Raw genomic sequence first — 18,505 nt, 5'->3', positions numbered from 1 at the left:
CGGTCATTTAAACGGTCAAAACAACCGATTAAACGGAAACGGTGTACCACCATGTAGCGTTTAAACGGTGTGTAAACGGGCTAAACGGCCGTTTAGGCGAACAGTGCCAAAATCCAACCCTTCAACTTGGGAGAACCCCTTTACAACTAGCCTTGCCTTGTTCCTCACAACGATGCCTTGATCATCTTATTTGTTACGGAACACACACTTTGTTCTAATGACTCTTGCATCTTGTGGTCACTCTTCAAGTGTCCAAACTTCATTTCGGGTGAAGTTGTTCAACTCTTCATGCATGGCATTTATCCAATCCGGATCTTGAAGAGCTTCTTCTACATTTTTAGGCTCAATGCAAGAAAAAATGAGTGATGTTCAATAAATGAAACAAGTTTTTAAGAGTGAGTCATTACACCCTTTAAAGGACTCCCTATGATGAGATCTTGTGGATGTGCTTGTAGTAGGGGTGAATTTCTTCTATCAACCACTTGAGAGGGAGGTTGTGGAGCAACAACATCTTGAGCTTGTGCCACTATTTGATCATGGGAGACATGAGTATCTTCATTTTCTACTCTCCCATATTTATCATCATCTTGTGGCACATTTAATGAAGAGGGTAGATTAATCACTTGTTCATCATCTTCATCATCTTTGGGCTTGATGTCTCCAACCAGAATGTTCTTCATGGCCTCCCTCAATGGTTCATCACCTACATCATCAAGATTCTCATGTGCTCCTTAGGAGCCGTTAGATTCATCAAATTCTATATCATATGTTTCTTCAACCAAGCTGGTGGCATAATTAAATACTCGATATGCTTTGGACTTTGACGAGTAACCAACAAGAAAACCAATGTCACAACATCTTTGGAACTTCCCTAGGTGTTGCCGCTTCTTGTAGATGTAGCATCTACAACCAAACACCCGAAAGAATGATACATCCGACTTCTTCCCATTAAGCAACTCATAAGGGGTCTTGCCAAGAAACTTTTGAAGAAATAGGCGATTGGATGCATAACATGCGGTGTTGATAGCTTCTGCCCATAGAGCTTCGGGTGTATTGTACTCATCAAGCATTGTTCTTGCAAGGGTGATAAGTGTCCGATTATTTCTCTCTACTACACCATTTTATTGAGGAGTGTATGTTGCGGAGACCTCATGCTTGATCTCTACTTCATCACAATATGCTTCAATGTTTGTGTTGTCAAATTCTTTTTCATTGTCACTTCTTATCTTCTTGAACTTCACTTTAAATTCATTTTGTGCTCTCTTGGCAAACTTCTTGAAACATGCGGCCACTTCGGTCTTGTCATGAAGGAAGAACACCCAAGTATATTTAGAGTAGTCATCAACTATCACAAGACAATAGAGATTTCCTCCCAAACTCTTGTAAGTTGTTGGTCCAAATAGATCCATGTGAAGAAGCTCTAGCACTCTTATTGTTGACATGTAAGCTTTTGTTGGATGAGTATTTACAACTTGCTTGCCGGCTTGACATGCACTACAAAGCTTATCTTTCTCAAATTTCACATCCTTCAAACCTCTCACCAATTCATTCTTCATTAGCTTCTTCAGTGAGCTCATCCCAACATGTGCAAGTCTTCTATGCCATAGCCATCCAAGTGATGTTTTGGTGAATAAGCATGTCTTCAAGTTTGCATCTTCGGAGGTGAAATCCACTAGATATAGGTTATTGTATCTAAAACCCTTGAATATAACTTGATCATCATCTTTCTTTGACACAACCACTTCCTTCTCGGTAAATAATCATTGAAAGACAAGATCACACAATTGACCAACGGATAGCAAGTTGAAACTCAATGAAGCAACATATAGCACATTTGATATTGAATGATCATTTGATATTGCAACTTTGCCCAATCCTTGAACTTTGCCCTTTGAATTATCACCAAATGTAATCCTTTCTTGACCATCTACTTCTTCATCTATTGAGGTGAACATACGAGGATCACCGATCATATGTTGAGTGCAACCACTATCAATAACCCAATGACGTCCATCGGTCTTGTAGTTCACCTACACACAAGAGATCAAGCTTGTTGTTTAGGGACCCAAACTTGATGAGGGCCCTTGACTTTCTCAACTAGTGACTTTGCAACCCAAATTTGCTTAGGTCTATTCTTGTTGGGTGGACCTAAGAACATGACTTTCATTTTTCCACTAGAATCATTTCTAAGCATGTAGTGAGCATTGAAGGCAAAGGATCTAGAATAATTGGGCAAGGGTTGTGGTGGTGGAGTTTGACACTCATGAGCAAAGTGACCTTCTTATCCACACTTAAAACATCTCTTTGGCTTAGGCCTTGACTTGTATTGTTGTTGATGTTGAGCTTGAGCTTTCTTCTCTTGATTTGCCAAGTACCAAATACCACTTCTATCCATCTTCATCACGGTGTTCATGAGTAGCTCACTTTGAAGATATTGGCCTCTTGTGAACTTGCTCAAACCGGTCTTGAGATGTTCTTTCTCCAACTTGAGCTTCTTGTTTTCTTCTCTAAGTTCATCATGATTTTTCTCCATCTTGAGTCTCTTGTTCTCTTCTTTAAGAATCTCATTCTCAAGAGCTATATCATAATCATTGTCAAGATTCTCTATCATAATTGTGTTGGTGGTTGATAGATTTTCAAGATCTTTCTTGAGCTTTTCATTCTCATTCTTGAGCTTGACACAATCATCATAGTTGTCAGACTCAACCACTTTCTTACCTTTGCTACAAGAACCTTGCTCAATGCTCTCAACAATCAAGTCATCACATGATGTAGCTATATCAATCTTAACAACATTGTTAGTAGCATCATGTGGCTCATTGAATAATAACTCATGAGAAAGAACAAGATTGTCATGATTAATCTTGAGATTGGTGTACTCTTCTTTTAGCAAATTGTAACTAGTGGTGAGCTCATTATGTATCCCCTCAAGTTTATCATGTTTTTCTCTAAGCTCCTTTTTAGAGGATTTGAGCTCCTTGAGTTTGGATGATACTATAAGGAAAATGGACCCTTGGCCCATTTACTTTGGATTTTGGTGTTTGATGACCAACACAACCAAATTGGACTAATGAATTTGCAAGTATTTATTTTGTAGTTCAATAGGGTGCAAGACATGACTTGGACGAAGGCGACGTGATGATCCGATGATCAACACCTTAAGAAAGACCTTAGGAGCACAAGAAAAAACCCAAGATATCAAGCAAAGTCCAAGCATGAAGATAGAAACCAAGCCGTATGCAAGATCACGAAGAAACGAGCTCGTAGAGGCGACCGGACGCTCGAAGCACGACCAGACGTTGGACCGGTGGCTCGATAGACAGGCGACCAGACGTAAGGATCGAACACTAGTGGCAACCAACCAGACGTAGAAACACAGCGTCCAATCGAGTACAGAGAGGTTCCAGGCACGCGAAACTATGACCGGACACGTCCAGTGGCAGGCGACCGAACGCTGGCAGCGTCCGATCAGTGGTTCGCGGCTGCAATGGTCGGGACGACCGGACGCGTCTGGTCAGGACGATTCAGCGTCCGGTCAGTAGCAGATTTGTGGGAGTTCGAGCCCAACAGTTACTTTCTTAGTGGGGCTTATAAATACAACCCCCAACCGGCCATTTGATAAGTGTGGAGCTAAGGAAACATACCAAGGGTGTTGATACACTATTTTAGTGATCTCCACTTGCTAAGTGCTTAGTGTTTCATCAGGTGATTAGCGTAGGTGCTTTGCAAAGTGCTTAGGTTGATTAGACCACCACTTATGCGCTTGATCTAGGTGTATGCCTAGTGTTTAGTGAGGTTTGCATACCTCTTGCCACCCCATGCTTGCGAGCACAAGAGTTGTACATCGGAGGGGCTTGAAGTCTTGCGAGATCGCACCAACCACGTTTGTGGTGCGGCCGCCACCATGTACCGAAGGGAACAAGGCCCGCGGTGTTTTGGCCGAAAGCTTGATAGTGAAGACGGCGGGGAGCATCCGGGAGAGGCTTGCCGGAAGGCACATCAGAGACCCACTTGTGTGTGGGGAAGGCCCAAGGCTATCCACGGAGTTACCCGACCGGGAGCTTGGCCCTTGCGAGGGATTCCTTGCGAGGGGCTCCAACGAGGACTAGGGGGAAGCTTGCGCGCTTCTCAATACCTCAGTAAAAATACCAAAGTCGTCGATAGGAGTTTGCATATCTCTACCTTGCTCTTTAAGCTTCCGCATTTACATTGATCATTTTATTATCATTTGCGGTAGAGATAGCAACACACTAGCAAAACCGTAGTTGCACATCTAGATAGATTATCTTTTGCATAGGTTTTGCTAGAGGTAGAAAAAGAGGCCATAGTTTGGAGTTAGAATTTTAAGTTGCCTAATTCACCCCCCCTCTTAGGCATCCACGGTCCCTTCAATTGGTATCAGAGCCGGTTGGCTCATATTTGGACCCTTGGCTTAAACGCTATTGAGCTGACGCTATTGTAGACTGGTTGGGATGGATACCGCTAGGCCTCCACAATTTGATGGCACTAACTTCCTCTACTATAAGGCTAGAATGGCTTGCCACCTTAAGGCGGTTGAGTTAGGTGTATGGAGAGTCACTCGTGATGGGATGAAACACATTAAGAATCCTAAAAAGCCCACAAAGAGTGACGAAAAAGAAATGTATTTTAATGCTAGAGCTAAGAATTGCTTGTTTGAATCATTTAGCATGGATGTGTTTAACCAAGTGTTCACCTTAAATACGGCACATGAAATTTGGTTAAAACTCCAAGAGCTCCATGATGGCACAAGTAATGTTCGTGAGCAAAAACATTGTCTAGCTATGCAAAATTATGATTCCTTTGCTATGAATGATGATGAGCTTGTTCATGATATGTATTCTCGATTGAATCTAATTATCAATGAGCTCCATTCAATAGGATTATTAAAGCTAGATGATGCGGACATCATGAGGAAGATCATCTCCGTTCTACCCTAAAAGAAATATGCAAGCTTCATCACCATCCTTCACAACATGGAGAACTTGAGCACCATGACCCCGGGCATTGTCATTGGCAAGCTAGTGGCATTTGAAATGTCATGTAAGATGGGTCAAGGAGAAGCATCTTCATCAATCAAAGGCAAATCTCTCGCTTGTAGCGAGAAGAAAAAGATGAAGGGCAAGAAAGTTGAGTCAAGCTCAAGCTCAAGCTCCTCAAGTGAAGAAGAAGAAGATGAGGATGATGATGATGATGAACAAGAATCAAGTGATGATGATCAATCTTCCTCCTCCACCTCCGATCTTGATAAAGAATCAATCAAACTTATCAAAAAGGTGGAGAAGATGATCATAAGGCTCAATGTCAAGGGTGTGCCCATCCAAATTCAAGACCTCGTTTTCACTAATCAAAGAAATGAGCAAAGAAAGAGAGGATGCTATGGATGCGGTGAGTTGGGGCACTTTGTGGAAGTTTGTCCAAACAAGCCCACACCCAAGGCAAAGAAGAAGGCGTGCAAGAACAAAGCCCTCACATCAATAAGGTCATGGGATGACTCCTCAAGTGAAGAAGATCATCACAAGAGGCGAGGGCGCAAGCACTCATCATCAAGCTCTTCTCGTGTGTGCCTTATGGCACGAGGTAATGAAAGCTCATCCTCTAGTGAGAGCGATAGTGATGATGATTTGCCTTCTTATAATACAATTGTGCAACAAAATCTTAAATATGCTAAAGTTTGCACTAGTCAACAAAAGAAGCTAAAAAATTTAAAAGAAGAGCTAGGTAGTTCACAAGAAGCATACAAAAATTTGCTTGAACAATATGAAAACTTTGCAAATCTTAATGTTGAACTATCTACTAAAATTGAGAAACTTGAGACTAGTGCAACAACAAATGCATGCACAATCAATGATGAGCAACTTTTAAAGAAAAATGAAAAATTAAAAGAAAAGTTAGCTAGCTCACAAGAAGCATATAATAGTTTGCTTGCTAAAATGGAAACTATGTGCAAACATTGTGATGAGCTAATTAATAAATTTGCTAATCTTGAAGCCGCTAACACAACCCCCACCAAGGCATCTAAAAAGAAAAGTTCTATCCTTAACATGTCTAAAAAGGATGTCTCTACTTCTTGTAATGATTTATGTTTAGACTCACCTTTGTGCAACCAAGTTTGTGTTGAGAAAGTTGTTGTAGATACATGCACAAAAGAGGTTGCAAAGGAAAATGAGCAACTCAAGCAAGAAGTAGCTCGCCTCACCAAGGACTTGACTTAAGTGAAAGGCAAGGCGAAGCAAACCCAACTTCATCAAGATAACACCGTCAAGGGAGTGAAGAAGCTTGATGAAGGACAAACCATGGTTTGTTACGTGTGCCACAAGGAAGGTCACAAGTCCTATGAGTGCAAGGTGAAGAATGGGGGAGGAGCAAAGAAGAAGGAGAAAAAGCAAACAAGCAAGCTCTCCAACACCTACACCAACAAGGTGGACAAGAAGGCATCCACACCTTATCTCTTGAAGAAGAAGAAAAATGACAAGGTGGTGGCCATCAAGGTGAACAAGCAAGCCAACAATGGGGTCAAACGCTTTTGGGTGCCAAAGGAAATCATTTCAAATATGAAGAGCATCAAGAAGGTTTGGATCCCGAAAGGGAAGTGAAAAGTCCATCGGACTTCGGGGAATTTGGAGACTTGGCAAAGTATTGATGCCAAGTAAATGGGCCAAGTAAATGGACTTCTAAATTCTAATTATTTGCTTGCTTTGGTCATGTTGGCATCAATCACCAAAAGGGGGAGATTGTAAGGAAAATGGACCCTTGGCCCATTTACTTTGGATTTTGGTGTTTGATGACCAACACAACCAAATTGGACTAATGAATTTGCAAGTATTTATTTTGTAGTTCAATAGGGTGCAAGACATGACTTGGACGAAGGTGACGTGATGATCCGATGATCAACACCTTAAGAAAGACCTTAGGAGCACAAGAAAAGACCCAAGATATCAAGCAAAGTCCAAGCATGAAGATAGGAACCAAGCCGTACGCAAGATCGCGAAGAAACGAGCTCACAGAGGTGACCAGACGCTGGATTGGACGCTGGAAGCACGATCGGACGCTAGACCAGTGGCTCGGCAGACAGGCGACCGGACGCAAGGACCAAACGCTGGTGACAACCGACCGGACGCAGAAACGCAGCATCCGATTGAGTACAAAGAGGTTCCAGGCACGCGAAACTGCGACCGGATGCGTCCGGTGGCAGGCGACCGGATACTGGCAGTGTCCGATTGGTGGTTCGCGGCTGCAATGGTCAGGACGACCAAACGCATCCGGTCAGGATGATTCAGCGTCCGGTCAGTAGCAGATTTGTGGGAGTTCGACCCTAACGGCTACTTTCTCAGTGGGGCTTATAAATACAACCCCCAACCGGCCATTTGATAAGTGTGGAGCTGAGGAAACATACCAAGGGTGTTGATACACCATTTTAGTGATCTCCACTTGCTAAGTGCTTAGTGTTTCATCAGGTGATTAGCGTAGGTGCTTTGCGAAGTGCTTAGGTTGATTAGACCACCGCTTATGCGCTTGCTCTAGGTGTATGCCTAGTGTTTAGTGAGGTTTGCATACCTCTTGCCACCCTGTGCTTGCGAGCACAAGAGTTGTACATCGGAGGGGCTTGAAGTCTTGCGAGATCGCACCAACCGCGTTTGTGGTGCGGCCGCCACCATGTACCGAAGGGAACAAAGCCCGCGGCGTTTCGGCCGAAAGCTTGATAGTGAAGATAGTGGGGAGCATCCGGGAGAGGCTTGCCGGAAGGAACATCGGAGACCCACTTGCGCGTGGGGAAGGCCCAAGGTTATCCACGGAGTTACCCGACCGGGAGCTTGGCCCTTGCGAGGGATTCCTTGCGAGGGGCTCCAACGAGGACTAGGGGGGAGCTTGAGCGCTTCTCGATACCTCGGTAAAAATACCGGAGTCATCGACGGGAGTTTGCATATCTCTATCTTGCTCTTTAAGCTTCCGCATTTACATTGATCATTTTATTATCATTTGCAGTAGAGATAGCAACACACTAGCAAAACCGTAGTTGCACATCTAGATAGATTATCTTTTGTATAGGTTTTGCTAGAGGTAGAAAAAGAGGCCATAGTTTAGAGTTAGAATTTTAAGTTGTCTAATTCACCCCCCCCCCTCTTAGGCATCCACGGTCCCTTCAGATACAATTTTGTTTTCTTCTCTAAGCTCAACACTAGCTTTTTCGGCTATGTCATACTTTGCTAAGAGTGAGTCCTTCTCAAGTTCTAGATTTTAATTTTTAGCACTTGTCTTTCTAATGATTTTAGTGTATTGGTTTAGCAACTTGACAAGATCATCATAAGAAGGTGATTCAAATTCTTCATCACTATCACTACCACTTTCATCATTGCTAGCATTATCATCACCACTACTATTATTATCATTTTGTACCTTTCATTCACCCTTGGCCATAAGGCATAGGTGTGTAGAGGATAACGGCGGTGGTGTCGATGAAGATAGTGAAGAATCAATCATAAGAGCGGCCACCTTCTCCTTCTCATTCTCACTTTCATCATCGGATGAGCCACTTAATGATTCAATGTCCATGAGCCAATCATCAACAATGTATGCCTTGCCATTCTTCTTCTTCTTCTTATGAAATTCCTTCTTCTTGCCATCCTTCTTCTTGTATGGCTTGTTCTTCTTCTTCTCATCATTATTTTGATCTCTTGAGTCATCTTTCTTGCCCTTGTACTTCTTCTTGTACTTGTCTTTCTTAGGTTTTGATGAGGACATCACTCCTTCGGATGTACCAGCTGATCCTCCAATCGTCATGCAAGGTCCAATGACCCGGGCTCAAATGCGTCAACTCAATTTATAGGTGAGCTCGTTCTTAAGCGATCCTTTTCATACTTTTGAGAATGGACTACTACCTAATGATGTTATCTGGCTTAGGAATATTGGAGAGGGTCAAGAGGGACTAAGAGGACGTGGAGGAGGTGATGATGACCAGCAAGGACGTCCAACACAAGCCGGAGGCTCAGTCTAACAAGAATTCGAGTCTACCTCGGCCTCTAGGACCAGTCTACCTTAAACTGGTCGCCTAGGACGTATCTGGACTCCGTTTTTGATGATCCACATATGGATGGAAAGCTAATTTGATAAGGAAGCCAATCCCAGTGGTTTCACATCAAAAGCTGTTCAGCATCAACAGGAATCGTCGAAACAAGTCAGCGTCCAGAATCTGCGAGGGTGCTGCGACACCGTCTTTTGGTCCATTGGACCATGTATCGAGTTTGGGCCCATTAGGGGCGCGTCCAGGGGTCTTGCACGACCCTAGAGCCTTCATAAACAGCCGTCGCCCCTCCATTAGGGTTTGGGTTTTGCTTAGATTATTCTGTCAAGAAACAGTTTCGTCGTTTGTCGGTTTGTGAGACCCCAACTCGTGAGATTAATCATTCATCTGCAATTTGGTTGCTTTCTTTCTTGTTCTTGCTTATGTTCTTCATTGCACAGGCAGGGATTAGCCTTCTTGGCGAGGTCAACCTGGTCCGTGACTTGGTTGATAACCAGAGGAGCTGTGGTGCTAAGATTGCAGGGTTTGATCTTTCGATCTGAAGCGGGATCGGTGTGTCATTCTCCGCCACAACGATAGTTACCATCACCTGACGGAAGATCGGGATCCCCGTCTCCATTAGGTTTGGGGCATTAATGAGCTAGATGACCAAGTTCTCCACAATTATAGCAATCCATTTTGGAAATGGACTTCCTTCTATTACTAGTGAAGAATTTCTTCTTCTTGTCATCAAACTTGACACCATTCTTATTTAGCTTCTTGAGCATCTTGACAGTTCTTCTCACCATAAGAGCAAGACTTGCGTCATCAATCTCATCATCACTTGAGCTATCATGATCAACTCTTGCTTTTCCCCTCCTCTCTTGGCTAGCCTTGAATGCCAAATCTTTCTTCTTGGTGGAAGAAGAGCCATCTTGTGGAGTGATGTGCATGTACATCTCATGTGCATTGATCTTTCCCAATATTTGAGTTGGTGTAGCGATGGAAAGATCACCATGATGAAGCACCATCACAATATGCCCATATTTATCAATGGGGAGGACACTCAAGATCTTTCTCACAACATCGGAGGGTTGCCTTTGTGTGAGTCTAAGCCCATCGACTTTCTCTACAAGAACATTCAAGCGTGAATACATCTTATTGGCACTTTCTCTAGGAAGCATCTCAAATGAATTAAGCTTTTTCATCACAAGGTGGTAGCGTTCCTCACGCTCACTCTTGGTTCCCTCATAGAGCGCACAAATGTCTGACCATAGTGCATGGGCATCTTTGTGGTTCCGCACATGGTTAAAAATATCCTTGCAAAGGCCTCTAAAGAGAGTGTTTCTAGCCTTTGCATTCTATTTCTCGTAGTTAACCTCATCGCCTTGAAGGTTGACAGGATCCTTAGGTTTTGGAAAGCCTTATGAGGCGGCTCTAAGAACTCCAACATCTAAAGCCTCTAGGTATGCCTCCATGTGAATTTTCCAATAAGGAAAATCATCTCCCTCAAAGATAGGAGGGGGTCCATCCCCATGTGATATCTTGCACTAGGCGGTTAAGCCTAATTTAGAGAGCACGAGGCTCTGATACCAATTGAAATGATCAAGATGCCCAATAGGGGGGGTGAATTGGGCTAATTCTAAATTTTTTTTTCAATAATTAAGCCCTACACTTAGCCCATTTCACCCCTTGTGTCTAGAATATGTTTCTATTGTTCTCCCGTACAAAAGTTTTTGCACCCTAGGTTCCAATCCTACTATAGCATGGCAATTCTAGGAATGTAAAGACATGAAATGAATTGCTCAAATATAAATGCTCAAAATAAAGAGAGGGAAAGGAACACGACGATGTTTTTCTGAGGTATCAGAGAGTCGCCACTCCCCACTAGTCCTCGTTGGAGCACCTGCGCAAGGGTGTAGCTCCTCCTTGATCCGCGCAAGAATCAAGTGCTCTCTATGGGCTGATTCTTTGACACTCCGTCATGGTGAATCGCCCACAACCACTTACAAAATGACTTGGGTCATCCACAAGCTTCGCCAGATGATCACCAAGCTCCCAATCACCACCGAGCCGTCTAGGTGATGACGACCACCAAGAGTAACAAGCACAAACTCTCACTTGACCAAGACAAGCCTAATGAGTAAGGTGGATGCACACTTGCTACTCCCTATGCATTAATGAGGTCCTTAATCTTGGATTATCAAATCTCAATCACCCCACTAGGCACTTGCTCTCCCTTGCACTCCAAAGATGTTTCTCTGCTAAAAAATTGGCAAGAGACCTCAAATGGACGAGAGGGATATGTATTTATACCCCTCCATTCAAAACATAATGGTTGAGGTCCAACTCAGCAAGTATCGGGATGACCGGACGCTCTGGTCAAGGTGACCGGATGCACCGGTCAGTGAAATACGTTAGCGTGTTAGAAAGAGCCGTTTGCTCTGACCGGACTCTGGCCTACGTCCGGTCAGCACCCACCGGACGCGTCCGATCATCAAAAAGCCACTCCGGAACCTTACTGATGTTGATCGGACGCTGGCACCCAGAGTCTGGTCATTTCTCTTTCAGCATCTGGTCCGTGGTCAACAGCCTGTCCACGCTGCTACAGATACATCTAGTGTTGTGTCCGGTGAGCACTGGTGTCCAGCGTCCGGTCGCACTCTAACAGCTACTGCCGATCAAATGAACTGACCGGACTCTCCAAGCTGCGTCCGGTCACAACCAAACCAGCGTCCGGTCAGTCATTTGACTCTCCATTTACTTCTAATTCAAAATTATTTGTGATCGATCTTAGGGCTATTCCTGAGCTACCTAGTGCTAAGTTTGACAAGTGTGCACCACACCTAATCTATTAGACTCACCTAGGTTAAGCTACTAGTCCATACCCCCCTTAATAGTATGGCCAAAGGAAAAACAAAGTCCTAAACTACTCTAAGTGTCTCTCCAACACCAAACGACACGTAGAACTAGTCCGTCCTTAACCTTGCCGTCCATCCTTTGAAAACCAAAATGATTTCCATCAACAGGGGCATGACAACCATGATTGCCCAATCAATTTTCATTACCATGACCTAACTCAAATTGTCTCTGCAAAACACACGTTAATCATAGTAATCTCGTGTCATCATTAATCACCGAAACCCAACTAGGGACCTAGATGCTTTCATCCTGGATGAAGACCAAATTGATGTAGTGCTATGGATGGTAGTACAGGGGCGATTGGGCAGGTCAGGGTTAGGCTAAGTGTGGTCAATAGATAATGGCTTGGCCTAATCACATAGTCTACCCGAGAGTGGTCATGTCATACCACTAGGTCAGTTATGAATTCAATATTTAAGATAGCTTTTGTAATGCATAGATACTACTACAAAAATGATTTTTAGTATCACTTTACTTTTTTAAAGATGCAATTGTATCACAAATTACTCCTAAAAATGGTTCCAAATGCAGACCATTCCTAGAAATTGATTTCTAGGGGTAGTAAAAATGTCCAACATTTTCAGGAGTTGTTGGTGTTAGAGGCACACCTAGAAATAGATGCAATTCTAGGGGCAATAAAAAACACCAGTCACATCTTGAAATCAATTTTCACTGATAATGTGACCCACCTCTTAAAATAAGTGTAGCACAAAAAAATTATATCTTTTCAAAATAAAGTTGAATGAAGATTGTCTTTGTATCGAAGTTGTAGAGCATGATGAGTTCTACAACTTTGTTGACAACTTTTTATTTAAATCATTTAGTATCCCATGTATATATTTGAAGTTCTTAAATTTTGAAATTCAGTTTTTTTTCAATTTTTGAACGACCTCGGACGAAGACATGGCCTATACTAAAGGTGTAGTGCTTGACAAGGTCTAAAATTTAGTATATTTTTTATTTGAGATCATTTTAATTCCTAAATATTCAATACAGAATTCATGAAAGTTAATGTAAAATGACATCATCTTATACATAGCCACAAGTGGGTGTCTTGTGTAGCGTTGGGGACGCGCCGACACATGAAAAATCAATAATTAAAAAATCTATTTTTATGAGTGATTTTCAATTTCTAAATAAATTATTTCTAGGAGTGTTTGGTTTTTCTACCACTCCTTAAAATTGATTTCGAGGATTGATTGCAGACCCACCACCTCTAAAATATTTAATTTCTAGAGAATCCTGAGTAGAAACACGACAACCGTCTCTAAATATCAAATCTGACCACTTCTGAAAATGGCATCTATAACAGTGAGATCATGTCTTCAACTTGCAAAACTTGTTCCGCAACTAAATATGGAATCATTTTGCTACTAAATGGTTCCAGGCGGGTACTTTGTCCCAAAATTTTGGCCTGCGGAAAGATGTCTAAATGAGTTGTGCTCATAACTTCCTCTACAGCTGTGGTGTTGTTTTCTTTGTCACAATGTTATAAAATTCTATGCAGTGATAAAACGAGTCGAAATATTACAAAAGGATAATGCCCAATATCAAAATCATAATTGATACAATTTTTAAAATATCTAGCCGTCGAGAGAGGTTATATATAGCGACATTGATAAAGACGACACTGTTGTGACACGCCCTGTTCGGCTTACCTTATATCCGGTTTGTTCGACTTCTTTTTTCAGCCGAAACAATATTTTTCTATCACAACATTTCAGCTAAAACAGTATTTTCCAACCACTTTTAGCTAAGTTTCAGCGAGCCGAGACCACTATCTGAAACATAACATGTAGGTGCAGGCACCAGCAAGTGCGTGCCTTCTATCTCCTATCTCGAATGTGCCATGGGCAATGAAGATCTGGTACATCTAGGCCCTAGGTACATCCAATGATGCTCGTAGCCTTATAGCTAGTAGCCCCCCACTTTAACCTACCGAGAGGAACTGAGGCCTGGTGTTCCAAAAATTTTCACTCCAAACTGTCATATCGAATCTTGTGCCATATGTATGGAATATTAAATATAGACGAAAAAAAACTAATTGCATAGTTTGGTTGAAAATCACGAGACGAATGTTTTAAGACTAATTAGTCCATGATTAGCTATAAGTGCTACAGTAGCTAACATGCGCTAATGATGGCTTAATTAGGCTTAATAAATTCATCTCGCAGTTTTCAGACGAGCTATGTAATTAGTTTTTTTATTAGTATCAAAAAGCCTCTTCCGACATCTCCGAAACATCCGATATGACATCTAAAAATTTTCATTTCGCGAACTAAACAGGCCGTGAGGCAAATAGCTAGTAATGAGCCAAAACGGAGAGGTGTAGTCTATAGTCAAGCAAATGCTTTGGAAGAGAGAAGGAAGGAGAGAGAGAAGAGCTCGGCTCTTATGCAAGTAATAGGGTACGGATGCATATGCAGTAGTGAGTTCATACACCAAGTAAATGTGAGGAAGATTAGAAAAGAGAAGATGGGGCATAGATAAAACTAATAAAAAAAAAATTTAGACAAATAAGAAACTACTATTGTATAGCTCGTCTCTTGCAACTTAACTAATAACCAAACAATTCGCTCTAATATTATTGGCCCGGCTTCTAGCTTCACGCCAGATTGTTCGGTGAGTGCTCCCATGCATATTTCGAGGTGGAATATCTTCTTTTGGCCGGTCTGTCTGATCCGTTGATTTGCAGAGTGCCTCAGCACCTATTGTATTTCCTTAATTACCCAACAGACCGTTCAGTGGGTGCATTTTTTTTTCGATTACACAGTACAACACAGACACTCACAACACATGTACACTCATCGCTACGAACGAATGCATGTAAATCCTACCCCTATGAACATCTTTGAAGACTGGACCAGCAAATCCTCGAGATTGACGAAGTCACCGTAGGCGCCTCGCTGTCGATGGGAACGTCCACTGAAAGCACAATGTCATTAAATCTTAAAAAATTCGCTCACACGGAGAGTTGAATCCAGGACCTAAGATGCTCCTGAGGCGTGTGTAACCATTAGGCTACATGCCCTTTCGCTTCGGTACGTGCATTTTTTTTATACAAAGTCCTTTTTTCTCTATTTCTTTGTCGGTGTTGTGTGCCACTTCTCTTTTTATTTTTGGACCTATTATAACATGTCTGACACATCTTTAGGACATATGTTAGTCATAAGCTTGTGTTGTCGTATAGTCACCGAAACTTAAAGATATAATCATGGACACATGATCCTTATAGGTGTCAAAAAAATGTTTTTAGTAGTGAATTATGGCCTCACTTAGGTTGTGCAACGAGTGAATGAGTTACAGTATCTCCAACAGTGCCACACATGCTTACTATTGAAATCTATATGGTTTTCCAACGTTGAGAAGAGAGGGAGAGAAAAAAAACAAAACCCAGTTTTTCATAACTAATATTTTATCGTTCTTGATGTTTTTTAGTGGGCTAACACTTAATCTTCTATGAGGTCATCTTTATTTGCTTTAGGACCCTTAGGTTTAGATAGTGTGTAAAAACTACTCCCTCTATTCTAAATCATAGGTCGTTCTAGCTTTTCTAAATATACATTGTTTTTATTATGTATGTGTATAACAAATGTTATGTACTAGAAAAACTAGAATAACTTACAATGGAGTAGATCATTGGAGATAGGACTGCTACGCGAGTATTTGCCATGGCGACAGGTCGCATCTATCTCACGTAGACGCCGACACCAGTTCCGGCCACAAGCGGCACTAACATTGGCCTTGCCAAGGTCATATTCTACTTGCATCCATGACAGCTAAGATGTCGGATTATTATGATACTGATTGCTGCAACACTTGAGTCCAGAGATACTAATTAGATCGGCTTTTCTTTTCCCTGAAACGAAGCGATTAAAAAACAATCAAGCAGGAACGTGGACCAAGATCACAACACATGGCGACTCAGAGCGGAAGCAGGGGAGGCGTTAACTCTGAAATGTCAAAATTTAACTTCCCCTTCTTCCCCTCTTTCTCCCTAAGCCATCTCCTAGGGAGGGACCTCTGATCTGGATCCCGTGCTGCTTCACACCTTGCAGGAATGTTGGAGGAAGACGCCAGCAGGCGATGGCATGGCGAAGAGGATTTGGGCGAGAAGAGGAAGCAGGGCGGCTTCAAGACCGTGCCGTTCATCCTAGGTGAAGTGTTTCTTTACTCTCTACTACTACACAACGCATCAGTTGTCTCAGCTTGCCGATCATAATAAAGCCACTGTTCAAGTTAAACATGAACTGAGATATCCGTGCTGCAGCAAACGATTTCTGCGACCGGTTCGCGACGATCGGGTTCAACGCCAACTTGATCACCTACCTAACGCAGCAGCTGCACTTGCCGCTCGTCGAGGCCTCCAACACGCTCACCAACTTCCATGGCTTCTCCAACCTCACCCCGGTCATTGGCGGCCTCGTCGCCGACTCCTTCGCCGGCCGCTTCTGGACCATCGCGGCGGGTTCCATCATCTACCAGCTCGGCATGGTCAGCCTGACCGTCTCCGCGCTGCTCCCGTCGCTCCGCCCGCCGCCCTGTTCCATCGGTCAGCATACCTGCGCTCGCGCGTCCGCTTGGACACTCCTCGTCCTTCACTTGTCGCTGCTCTGCACGTCCATAGGCACTGGTGGCACGCGGCCGTGTGTCATGGCGTTCGGCGCCGACCAGTTTGAGCTCGACAGGCCGCGCCACGGCGGCGCGAAGCAGAGGTGGAGCTTCTTCAACCTCTACTTCTTCGGTGTCGAGCTCGCCAAGCTGGCCGCCATTACCCTGGTGGTGTACATCCAGGAGAACGTGGGGTGGGGGTGGGGGCTCGGCGTCCCCACCATCGCCATGCTCGCCGCGGTCACCGCGTTCGTGTCGGGCTACCCACTGTACGTCAAGATGGTTCCCGGGGGCAGCCCGTTCACGCGGCTGGCCCAGGTCGCCTTCGCTGCGTTTCGCAAGAGAAATGTGACCGTGCCGACCGACCCCAGACTCCTGTACTATGACAAGGTGCTCGACGCTGGCATCTCCACTGCCGGACGGCTGCTCCACACCAACCAGCTCACGTAAGTCTCCATAGATGGATATGTTATATCTTGTGAGAGCCTAATAAGATATAAATTAAAACCTCTTTCTTTAGCTTTTTTGACCGGGCTGCAACCGTGACGGACGGCGACTTGACCAGCAGCGGCGTCCCGCGGCCATGGCGGCTGTCCACGGTGCACCGGGTGGAGGAGCTCAAATCGATCATCCGCATGCTGCCCATCTGGGGCGCCGGGATCCTCCTGGTCACCTCGGCGTCCCACAACCATAGCTTCGCCATCCAGCAGGCGCGCACCATGGACAGGCGCCTCACAGCACACCTCGAGATACCACCAGCCTCCATGCTCATCTTCTCAAACATCGCCATGCTTGCCACCCTCGCGCTCTACGATCGGGTGCTGGTGCCATGGCTGCGACGCCTCACGGGGCAGCCCACGGGCATCACGCACCTTCAGCGCACGGGCATTGGCCTCACCATCAGCATGCTGAGCAACATAGTGTCGGCGGTCGTGGAGGCGGAGAGGAAGCGGACGGCGGCCAGGCACGGCCTCCTGGACAGCCCTGGCGCGACCGTGCCGATGAGCGTGTTCTGGATGGCGCCGCAGTACGCCATCCACGGCATGGCCGACGCGTTCATGGACGTTGGCCGCATGGAGTTCCTGTACGACCAGGCACCCGAGAGCATGCGGAGCTCCGCCGCCGCGCTGTACTGGCTGACAATGTCCGCCGGGAGCTATATGGGCACGTTGCTCGTGACGACGGTGCACGAGAGGACCAAGGGAGAAGGGGAGTGGCTTCAGGACAACCTCAACAGAGGGAAGCTGGATCGATACTACTGGCTGGTAGTGACACTGCAGGTGATAAACGTTGTTTACTTCGTCATATGTGCAAAGCTATACACATACAAGAAGTTAGAGGTAGTAAACCAAGAGGGCACAGATGACAGAGAGGAGAAAGGAAGCGAAGAGAAGCACGTGGAGCTTCAACCTCTGAAAGATAGCGATGAAAAAGACATAGAGCTTCGACCTCTGCTATCATCTGATCCATAGAGGTTTTGATGTCATTCATAGTTATGAAAAGATTGAGTGAAGGAATATTGACATAGCACAACCAGTTCCGATCTTGATTCTAAACATGTTAGAACCAAGAAATTTTGAAGAGAGGAGCAACTCCTAGAGTTGCAAGGAGGATCATCGGTTCCAAGTTTCCAACAAAGCCGAAATGTACCTCTCATTTCCTTCCGCTGATAAAAACATCTACACCTCTCACCAATTGAAGGACCCTCAATTTATCCTCTCCTGTGCACCACAAAAAACGCTCTACTGTTTCTTCCTACTAAAGACAATCATAGGAACTATATATCTAATATTAAAGAGCCAGTCGACGTCTTTTTTACTTTCCAAAGTGCTCCATGTTTCTCCTGGCAGACCTAGGCTCACGATCCATGCGAGTGCTTGTTATTGTCTCCAACGACGGTACAGAGTCTGATTCCAATATAGTATTGGAACAAATGACGCGATCATTATAAAA

The 18,505-nt window shown here is 44.1% G+C and overlaps 1 protein-coding gene across 2 annotated transcripts; it reads left to right on the top strand.

Moving 5' to 3' along the window:
- The first annotated feature begins 15,753 nt into the window (after nucleotides 1-15,753).
- On the top strand, nucleotides 15,754-18,294 carry LOC136518481 (protein NRT1/ PTR FAMILY 3.1-like). 2 transcript variants are annotated; one of them, XM_066512141.1, is made up of 4 exons: nucleotides 15,755-15,901; nucleotides 16,000-16,098; nucleotides 16,212-16,998; nucleotides 17,073-18,294. In XM_066512141.1, the coding sequence occupies exons 2-4, from the start codon at nucleotides 16,002-16,004 to the stop codon at nucleotides 18,022-18,024; spliced, it is 1,836 nt and encodes a 611-aa protein (XP_066368238.1). In that variant the 5' UTR covers nucleotides 15,755-15,901; nucleotides 16,000-16,001; the 3' UTR covers nucleotides 18,025-18,294. The 2 variants fall into 2 exon arrangements, with proteins under 2 accessions (XP_066368236.1, XP_066368238.1); XM_066512139.1 differs by having other exon boundaries at nucleotides 15,754-16,098.
- Nucleotides 18,295-18,505: the final 211 nt, after the last annotated feature.

Source organism: Miscanthus floridulus, chromosome 17, assembly GCF_019320115.1.
Source record: "Miscanthus floridulus cultivar M001 chromosome 17, ASM1932011v1, whole genome shotgun sequence".
Classification (NCBI taxonomy): Eukaryota; Viridiplantae; Streptophyta; class Magnoliopsida; order Poales; family Poaceae; genus Miscanthus; species Miscanthus floridulus.
Note: the sequence above shows the minus strand (reverse complement) of the source record. Positions and strands in the feature narration are given on the sequence as shown.